General features: G+C 54.9%; 1 protein-coding gene across 1 annotated transcript; it reads left to right on the top strand.

Moving 5' to 3' along the window:
* The first annotated feature begins 7848 nt into the window (after nt 1–7848).
* CCL17 (C-C motif chemokine ligand 17) lies at nt 7849–10364 on the top strand. Its single transcript, XM_059152066.1, has 3 exons — nt 7849–8016; nt 9145–9262; nt 9882–10364. Exons 1-3 carry the CDS (start codon nt 7947–7949, stop codon nt 9991–9993), a joined length of 300 nt encoding a protein of 99 aa, XP_059008049.1. The 5' UTR covers nt 7849–7946; the 3' UTR covers nt 9994–10364.

Raw genomic sequence — 10364 nt, 5'->3', positions numbered from 1 at the left:
AGTCACTGAAATCAACTCCTGTATACGGGGGACCTCCCATGTACCACGATGATACCACAAGAGAGACAGGGCCTTGGTTCCGTGGCACTTAACGTTCCAGTGGGGGTGTCAGTGGGAGACGGGCAACAAGCCGTGGGTGGAAGAAGCATGTCAACGGTGTCGTTATTAGGGGCTGGGGAGGACTGCTGCAAAAAAATGAAAATAGAGCCAAGGAAGAGGTGAGGCTGCATTTTCAAGCAGGGTAGGCTTCCCTGAAAGGTGACATTTAAGCAGAGAAGGAAGGAGGTGAAGGAGTGAGTCATGCATGTATCTGGGGAAAGAATATTCCAGGCCAAAAGAACGGTCTGTGGAGCGTCCTCGGGAAGGACGTCGGGCACCGTGGAGGCTCCCCGAGGCCACAGCACCCTAAGCCAGGCAGGGCCTCGAGGCTGCTCCAGGGTCTTTGGCCTTTCCTCCAGGGTGTGGGGCAGAGTCGGGCGGGGCGTGAGCACAGGAGGTTCACGTTCCCCTGGTGACTGTGCTGAGAATAGAGCATATCCCGCAAGGATGGAGGCAGGGACTCCGCCAGGAGCCGACGTCGGGAATCCAGGGGCGGGATGGTGGGCTCCAGAGGGATTCTGAAGCGGAGCCAGGAGAGGGGCTGACAGATGGTGGCAAGGAGTGGGGCGAGAGAAAGAGGCGTCAGGATGGTGCCCAGGTTTCTGGTCCAAGTAACGGGGAAGGAAGGGTTGGGGAAGAAAGGGGGCGGGGGGTGGGGGGAGCATGTGTGGGGGCGGATGGGAATCGGGAAGTCGGCTTTGGACTTGGGGGTTCTGAGACGCTGGCTCGTCTTGTTCAGGAGGCAGCTGACATACAAGTCTGGAGCTTGCAAGAAAAAGTCAGGAGTCTTTGGCATATAGATGATATTTAAAGTTGGGAACACGGTACTATTTGCCAGATATATGCCTGAAGGCGGTGGATGTGAACCAAAACCTGCTCACCTACTTTACTGTTATTATTTCCATTTCGCAGGTGGGGAGACTGAGGCTCGGAGGGAAGTCACTTGCTCCACATCACACAACTGATTGATGGCAGAGCTGAATTCAAACCCGGGTTACCCGACCAAGAGTCATAGCTCCTAACTCCTCCCTTTCCCGGGGACCCCCCTGTTTGACCTTTGATGGCATGTCCTATATGAGAAGTGGGTATAATTTGGCTCAGGGAGGTGGGTGATCCAGAAAAGAGGAGGACATAGCAAACCAAGCTGCCCAGTAAGGGCAACCTTCAACGTTCCCAGAAGCTGAGCACCACGATCCTCAAGGTGAGACTGATCTGGAGGGATGATAGGGCTTTAAGACTGGCCAGAAGGGTTTTGAGTGGAGGGTTCAGGGACTAGAGAACCACTGATGGTTCTTTTAGGCTGTACGTAGTCAGAACAGCCCTTGAGAAAGACCCATCCAAGGTAGGCATGCAGGAGGACCAGAGAAGAGGAAATAGGTCTGGAAGTTGTCAGTACTGTCTAGGTGGGAAGGATTCTGGTTCCCAGACAGTGGGAATGAGGAGGGGGTCAAGACGCTGAGTGCCCCCTGAAGACATTGCTGGGCAGGGTCTCTGCCTGATGCACCATGGAGCCTGCAGGTGAGAGATGAGTCAAGGGTACAATTTCAGACCAGAGGGGCAGATGGGAGGTGGAGAATGACGCCAGCCTGAACGGAAAAAAAAGGGGGGGTGGTGGGGGGGGAGTTGGTTGAGAGGAACTTGGTGCTGCCTTTCTTTTCTTGAACTGTGAAACACAAAAGGACAGATTTCTGCTTCTTAAGAGCCCACAGTCCGGAATGGCTAGGCTCAAAAGGAGGCCAGAGGATGGGGCGAGGTCCAAAGGGGCTGGAGAGAGAGATTTAGGAAGCATTGACCTCAAGGTCAAAGGAGGGAGAGAGGGTTGCTTGAGACAAAAACAAACCCTAGGACAGAGACCCACGCACGCTTCAGCCACTTGCCAGCCTTGTGGACCCTCGGACCAGTTTCTTAACCATTGTGGTTGGTCCCCAGTTTCCTCATCTGTAAAATGTAGACAATAATAATTCTTATCTCCTTGGGTTATTGTGAGAACAAAGTAAACTAATAGGGGTAATTGCTGAGAACCCTGCCCAACTCTGGGGTGAGAGCTTGGAAATGTTACCAAGAAAAGGAACCCACAGAAGGCTCAGGGAAGAACCCTCTCCCAAATCCCAATGGGGAGGAATGTGACAAAGAGAAAAGGTTTCTAGTGATGACAAGGAGATCATCAAACCAGCTGGAGACCAGGAAGTTTTCCCGTATCATCTCAGTTAATTTTCCCAGCAATGTCATAGGGGAGCATCTATCAACAAGCCCATTTTTCCGATGAGGACAGTGAGGATCGTAGAGTTGTTCGTGGTCACACAGTAAGGAACCCGTTGAAGAGGGACTGGGACCCAGGGCTGTGGAGAATGCTTTCAGAGCATCTGTGGGTAACCACTGTCCCTTACTGCCCTTTGTGAGGGGATGGGAAGTTCAGAGAGTGGCCATGCGTGGCTGAGAGGCACCGACAAAGTGGCTTCCCCAGAATGTGAGGGCCATAGTGCTAAGAATTAAATCACCCATGAACAGAGAGGAAATGGTAGTGGGAGGTGCAGACCACACACTGGAGAAGTTTGGTTATGAACAAAAGGAGAAATAGAAGGACAGCGTGTTGAGGGAGTGGGTCAAAGAGGGTTTTACAGAAGTAGAGACCCTAGCTCATGTGGTCAGCAGAGGGGAGGGCGCCATGGGAAGGGAGAACACAAAGAGCTAGGAGGTGGGCATGAAACTAAGAGAAGGAGAACCTCCTGGGATGAAGAAGGAATAAGAGCAAAGCCACAGTCAAAGAAATTCGGGTTTGACGGAAGTCAAGAAATGGCCAGAACCCACAAGGAGGTTGTAAACTAGATGGGGCAAGAGTCAATGAGTGCCTTGGTTGGACTCTTCTGCCTCATTCATGACAGGAGAATTCAGGTGTGTCTCATGATACTGAGACACTGGTGAGACACACTTGACAAAAAATAATTTGTTCTGGAGCGAAGGAGGCCCTGGGTTAGAATGTAAGCTGTGCCCAAGCTGTAGTTCAGAAATTAGTAAATGTCCATCCATCCATCCATTCATTCATATGCATATTCATCCATCCATCCATGTGTCCATCCATCCATCCGTCCGTCCATCCATCCATTTACCCATCCTTCATCCATCATCCACTCATTCATTCACCCACCCATCCATCCATCCAACCATCCACCACTTACCCATTCAATAAACATATTTTATTGAGGACCTACTGGGTGCTAAGTCCTAGAGCCGTAAGTTGGAACACAGAAGAAATCCTGTTTTCAAGGAGTTCACGGTCTTCCATGTAAGACCCCTCAAACAAACCAGTGATCGCAGTGTAATGTGAGGAGAGCAGGAGAGGGAAGCCAGGGACCTTCACAGAGGAAGGTGAGGGCTGAAGGAAGGAAGTGAGGGTTTAAGCTGTGATCTGAGGAGGGTAGGAGTGGAAGGAAGTGGGCTGTGGGGGGGCAGGAGAGAGAGTTCCAAACAGGGGGAAGAACTATACAAAGAGCCTGGCATTTTCAAGGAACTGAAAGAAGGTCCATGTGGCTAGAACAAAGAAAGGAGATAAGTGGTGGGGCTGGAGGCAGAAGTAGAGGCTGGAATGGTCAATGAGAATCTGGACTTCGTCCTAAGGGTGATGAGGAAGTATGGAAGGATTTTTGAGGAAGGGGAGAGCCTTGTTCAGATTTGCATTTTGGAAAGACCTTGGGGCTTTAGAGAGGACGGTGGATTGGCATGGCAAGGCTGGGGGCTAGGAGATGAGTGTGGGGCTGGGGTCCAGCAGGGAGATGGAAATGGTTGGCCATGTGGATGGTGACAACGGGATTGGTTCAAGACACATGCAGGCGGCCTGCTGAACAAGTGTTTCCCATTGACCATGGGAGGGGACGGAAAGCCCATGGTAAGGATACCCCTGTTTTACTGACCCATGGACTCAAGCAGACTGACGACCTGTGAGGGAAGGCTGACCCATCAGTGAGCCCATTAGGCCCTTGGGACAGGGCAGTGGGATGTATTTTGGGATTGGGGGCTGCAAATAACATCTGGGACCTTCACATCTTAGCCACCATAGGTAGGATAAGACAAGTCTAGCTTCAGCTGTCAGAGGACAGATTTCTGTGGACAAAATACTAGATCTTCACTGGGATGCTCCCAGCAAGTCCTTCTCCTCCTGGAGCCTCAGCTGACATGGGCTCCACCTCAGGGATTACTGTCATGTGCAGTTCCAGGGCTTAGGGCTAAGTTCTTGGGGTTGTGACAACAGCATCGCTGATGCTGCCCCAGCCCACAACAGAGCCAGAGGTAGGGCAGAAGAAATTCCTCCCTCTCTTTCAGGGCGAGGTACCCAGAATCTGGCTGGCGGACCCCCTTCAAGCAATGGTGGGGGAAATATTGATCTTCTCTAGTCCTTAAGGGACTCCCCATGGCTGTGGTCTCGGTCCTGGGGCAGCAAGGGTGGCCGCTGCATGGGCAGTATGTCTGGTCAGCTTGAGTCAGAGGTGTTGAGACAAGCAGTCACTCAACCTCTGTCTCCCACTCTGGTCTAATTCCCCTTTAACTCCGTGGTCCTACTAGGCCTGCATCTGGCCTGTTTTCCCACCCAGGACCTTGCCCTTCCTCTGGCCACCCTCTCCTCTGTTGCCCTCTGTAGAACTCTGCCTCACCACTGCCTCCTCCAGGGAGCATTCCTGATTTCCCAGCCCGACCTCTGAGCTCTAGAGTCTGCACAACACCGTAAAGGTCTCTTGAGGCCCTTAGCATAGTCCCAAACTCATAGTCTCAGGACATCCCATCTGGAAGGTCCCTGGGAACCCACTTCATAGTTGGGAGACCTGAGGAGGAATGAACCAGTTAACCCCTGGCAAGGAAACCACCTCAAAAATGTCCCTGGTCTGTGTTGCCTCCAAAGAGAGGTGGAGAGGTGGGCTCTGCACTCCAGTGCTTCTCCCCGGATTCAGGCTCCTTGTCCTTGTCCTTCGTCCCGTCCCCTCTGTCTTGGTCAAGCCTCACGGAAGGCCCCACAGTGTGCAGACACTAGGGACACACACGGTGGCAGATGTGTCCCTGTCCTCACGGACATTACGGTCTCCCTGTCACATCAGAACCGTGTCCCCCACCAGAGTTCTGCACTGCTTCTCTCATTTTTTTTTTAAAGGTTTTATTTATTTACTTGACACAGACAGAGATCACAAGTAGGCAGAGCAGCAGGCAGAGAGAGAGGGGAAGCAGGCTTCCTGCTGAGCAGAGAGCCCGATGCGGGGCTCCATCCCAGGACCCTGAGATCATGACCTGAGCCGAAGGCAGAGGCTTAACCCTCTGAGCCACCCAGGTGCCCCTGCTTCTCTCATTTATCTGCACATTCCCTCCTCTGTGCCCGTGCTAAGCGCCTCCCTTCTGTGAAGTTCCCACCACTCCTTCTCTTGGTGTGAATCCTCCCAGTCACAAGGACCCGTTCACTGACCACTGCCTCCAGGAAGCCTTCCAAGGTCTCTCAGCCAGAAGGACCCTCTCTCCCTGCTCTAGGTCTGACAGCCCTTTATCTAATGTGCAAATTCCTATGTTGGGGTTGGGCCCTGTTCCTGTCCCACCACAGCCCTGGGCACAGCATGTTTGCTCCTCTGTTCCCTCCCTTGCCAGGCAACCCGCACCAGCCCAGAGCTAGTCCAGAACCTTCTGCTCTTGCTGTCACAACCAATTCCCTAGAAGGGACAGGGGAATTTGGGTCCTTCTGGAGAAAAGTTCTGAGTCTGCAGCAGAACAAGGGGGACTCAAACCCCCATCAGGGACTTTCCCAGCGGTAGGGGCTGGACAGTCTGGCTGTTAGTAAAGTTGCTTATCATCATCCTTACAGTCCCCTCTTGTCCAACACAAGAGAGCATTCCGTGACCCCTGTGGCCGGTGGAGAAGCCACCGGGCGGAGGGCGTGAGGATGAGAGGGTCAGAAGACACTCCACCCATGAGGGCCAGCATCGGCAGAGACCACCTCTGCCTCTCCCAGGACCAGGCCCTCCCCAAGCACCTCAGGGTGTTTATATTTCCTCCGAGCCCAGACTCTTCTCCAGGTCAAAGCGGCATCCTCTGACTTTGCAGGATGGAGCCTGATCAGTGAGCCTCTGGGGTGGAGGTTGTCCCCACCTTGTGCAGGAAGCTGGTGCCAAAGATGACGACAGGCAGGAGGACCCCTGCTGCATGTGCAAATTACAGCCTGTTCCAGAGACAGGAAGAAGGGCCCAGCCAGACAAGCTGAGGACAAAGAACCCCTCGGGTGGTGGCTTGAGGAGTGGGTGATGTGACCCTGAGAAGCGAAGGAAAGCTGGTGTGAGATCCACTGAGAGGACCCCAGTTGGCTCGGATTGGCTGTTTTGGTGGGGCCTCTGGGACGGTCCAGACGTCCCTTGATGGGTGATGATGTGAGGCCCAGAGAGGGTCTGTGAGCTGCCCAAAGTCACACAACAAGGTGATAACAGAGGACCCTGCTCAGGAGACACCCTGCCATGGACCAGGTGTGCCTCCCCCTCCCCGACCAGGATACAAAGTGGCACCAGCCTGCCAAGGTGGCCCTGGGGTGGGGGCAAGGGGAGGAGGAGGAGCACTGGTCTTGCCCTCCAGCACCCCTGTCTAATGCATAGCTTCTTCTCCCAGATGCCCTTCGAGGACTGGCAAGGTGGCAGAGAGCACCCCCCCTCCCCCTCCATGGGTTGGGTTTCCACAGACAGCACCTGCTGCCGTTATCATCCCTGCTAATAAGATGCCACAGTGGTGTGTCAGGCTGACACAGAGCCGGCTGTGGGGAGGGGAACACGTGTGTCCCATGGTGTGGGCCCGGGTGTCGTCTGATCTCCTTGGTCACTCGGGGACAGAGCAGAGTGGGGCCTGGGGTCACCCTGCTGAGATGCTGCCACCTGGAAGTGGGCCCAGGACACTCCTCCCAGGAAGGGGCTCCTGCCACTTGGCCCAGGGGAACCCGAAGCAGACTGTTGGCCGTTTTCTCTGGTGGCTGGGGAGGGGCCCGAGGCAGGGATGCTGTGGCCCATGGTGCATGGAAAGTCTGTTCAGGGCTCACGCTGGAACCTGGCTACGTGTCCATGGCAGACTGGGCCCTCGCAGATTCTTGCCTTCTGTTCTGCAGCCCGGGGTGAGGGACCCCATGTTGGGGAGCTAGGCTTCCCAATCTACAGGGGGCCAATTTGGACTAAATGATGATTAAAACCTGCCAGGCTCTGGTCTCATGTGGTTCAGGGCCCAGCTTGGGGAAGCACCCACAGCGGAAGTCGTCTGGGCCTCAAGCCTTTCTCAGAATGAGTGGAGCTGGGGTACCCCCGGGAAGATGCCCCCATGCCTATGCAGGCTGCGGATACCCCCAAACCCAGGAGGCTGCCAGGAGCCCAGGAGCCCGTTCCAGGACCAGGCTAGGCAGCCCCACTGGCTCCCACCCGCCTGTCTGCCACCCCCCACACCCATACAGGACATGGTGCATGAAGGAGGCTCACCGGCCTCAGGGCAGAGGCTTAACCCCTTGTAGGGGAGGCTCTTCTGTTCCGCTAATAGAGGAACTAAGAAATGTCCCTGTGAAAGGAGAAGTGTGTCACTGTCATGGCCCCCGGACACACACACCCCACCTCTGTCCCCAACGGAGTGCCCATTCTCTGGAAAGCCACAAACATTCCAGGACTAGACTTGTGCTGAATCATCTCAAAATCTTCAGATTCCACGGGTGTAGGGAAGGATGTATGGGGGAGGCGGCAGGAGGTGGGGCAGATCCCCAAAGAGGTTAAATAGGTCACCTCCATGCTTGGCGGCCATCCTCACCTCCCCCTGAGCAGAAGGACCCACACTCACAGGTCCTCTCCTGGGCTCGCAGCACCATGACCCCCTTGAAGATGCTGCTCCTGCTCACGCTCCTCCTGGGGGCTTCTCTGCAGGTCCTACATGCAGGTGAGAGCCAAGGAGACGTGGTCTGGGACAGGAGGGGGCAGGGCACCAAGATCATGGCCACAATGACCGTTGTTTATGCATTAGGGACAGCCCGGTGATTCCTCTAGGGATGGGGGAGGCTGGCAGCAGTAGGATTTTGAGGGAGGTATGAGGATGAGGAGGAGGGGTGTGTGGGGAAGATGCCACCCCAGAGCTTGGGATTGGCTCAGTGAGGAGCAAAGTGCTGGCCCTTCTCTCTCTGCAGTGACTGAGAGGCAATGACCTTGGTTGGGTTTTGACAGTGGAAAATGACCTATTCTCGGAAGCACTGGTTAGCGTCTGTTTTGCTCCCGGGTCTTTCTTGACACCGAGGGCATCAGCATGATGGCAGGAGCGCTGGTTCCCGGAGCACGTGAATAGAGGGATGTCTATCCGCAGCTGGAAGAGAAAGGTAGCTGATGTGGGAACACAGCTGGCTAGCGCCCCGCTCAGCCACGGCTCCCCAGCCTTCACCCGTGGCTCTCACTTCTGCAAAACGCAGGTCAGCGTAGCTCTCTGAATTAGTCCAGCCCAGTTAGTTATACCCTGGGGGATGGCCGGAGGACAGCTGGGGGCTTCTTAGAAAACACTCCAGCCGTGGCATTGATTAAAGCCACACATCACCAGCTGGCCTATTTGCCAGTGCTGGATACTTTTTTCTTGTGCAAGATAAGGAAGCTGAGGCCCAGGAAAGGGTCCTCGCGCCCAGGGCTCCGGTGTAGTCATCGGTGAAATACAGTAGTGGCGGAGCCTGTCTCTGGGTGCACCGTGAGGGCTGAACGAGCTCCTGCAGGCAGAGGCTCAGCCCAGAACCTGGTCCAGAGGACATTTTTGGGTGGTTCCCCAGCTGGCATTTGAGTGTGTGCACACACAGAGGCACACACATGCAGACACACACAGACGCGCCTACACGCACACCAGTATACACACATGGCTCCCCCAAATACACACAGAGACATGCGTGCACACATGTACACACACTCAGGGCCCCCCAGAGCACACAGAGAGACCTCACACACACAAATGTGTCCACACACACACGTACACACACACACACACACACACACACACACTCACATACGTACCTACTCCTGCCTCCTTTCTCCATAGCACGAGGGACCAACGTGGGCCGGGAGTGCTGCCTAGAGTACTTCAAAGGAGCCATTCCTCTCAGAAGGCTCAAAAGCTGGTACAGGACCTCAAGGGAGTGTCCCAAGGAAGCCATCGTGTAAGTGTGCCCAGCCCCCTTCCCCTCCCCCACCATCTTTGCTCCTAGGAGTCTGGGAGAAGGCAGCCCCTAGGGCTACAGAAGGGGCACTGGGGAGAGGAGAGAGTGGGGCCTTCATGGCCCCCTTCCCACCCCAGCCCTGCTCCTCCTGGCGGTTCCTGCACCCCACCCTATGAGACCCGAAAGGCCCCGGGCTTTGAGGTTTGACCTCTTCTCTAATTGATGGGGAACCAGAAGCCCCGAGAGACAGGGCAGCCCCCGGCACACTGGTCCTCAGAGGCCACTGTGGTCACTTCCCACGGCTTGGATCTGAGCCGGGCGCCTCCTGGGCACCCCTAGTTCCTAGGCTTTCTGTGGGAGTGAGCCAGCTGAAGTGAGGGGCAGAATGTCCTGGCTCCCCGGGAGGGAGCCTTGGGAGTCAAGCGTCACTGCTGACAAACTTGATGTCCCAGATCTGTCACTGAGGTGCTGTGTGACTTCAGGCAACTTCTTGCTTCTCTTGGGGGCCTTGGGGGCCTGATCGCTGCAGAGCAAGGGCTGTGGGAGTGATCCCAGGGCTGTGGGAGTCCTTCTTGCCCTGACACCCACTGACGACTTTCTCCCTCTCCCTTTCGTGTAGGCTTATAAGTGTCCAGGACAAGCCCATCTGTTCGGACCCCAAGGACACCAGGGTGAAGAAGGCAGTCAGATATTTAAAACGCATGCACAACCCTGGGCTCCAGCAATCCTGATTTCTGCTGGGACTATTTGGAGACCTCCAGCTTCAGTGTTCACTACTCCAGCCCCAAGCTTTCTGAGTCCAGGGAGGCCCTACACGGACAAAGGGGACCCCTGCCTCCTTTTCTAGACTGGAATCATAGCAGAAATAGCCCAGATTCAAGTCTCTCTTTTTGTGAGGACCTGGGTAGCTCAATTGGTTAAGCATCTGCCTTCGGCTCTGGTCATAATCCCAGGGTCTTGGGATTGAGCTCCATATTGAGCTCCCTGCTCAGTGGGGAGCCTGCTTCTCCCTCTCCCTCGGCCTCTTCCCTCTGCTCATGTTCACTCTCTCAAGTAAATAAACATCATCTTTTTAAAATTAAAAAAAAAATAAAGTCTCTCT

The sequence above is a fragment of the Mustela lutreola genome, chromosome 16, assembly GCF_030435805.1.
Source record: "Mustela lutreola isolate mMusLut2 chromosome 16, mMusLut2.pri, whole genome shotgun sequence".
NCBI lineage: Eukaryota > Metazoa > Chordata > Mammalia > Carnivora > Mustelidae > Mustela > Mustela lutreola.
This window is presented reverse-complemented; position numbering and strand designations above follow the sequence as displayed.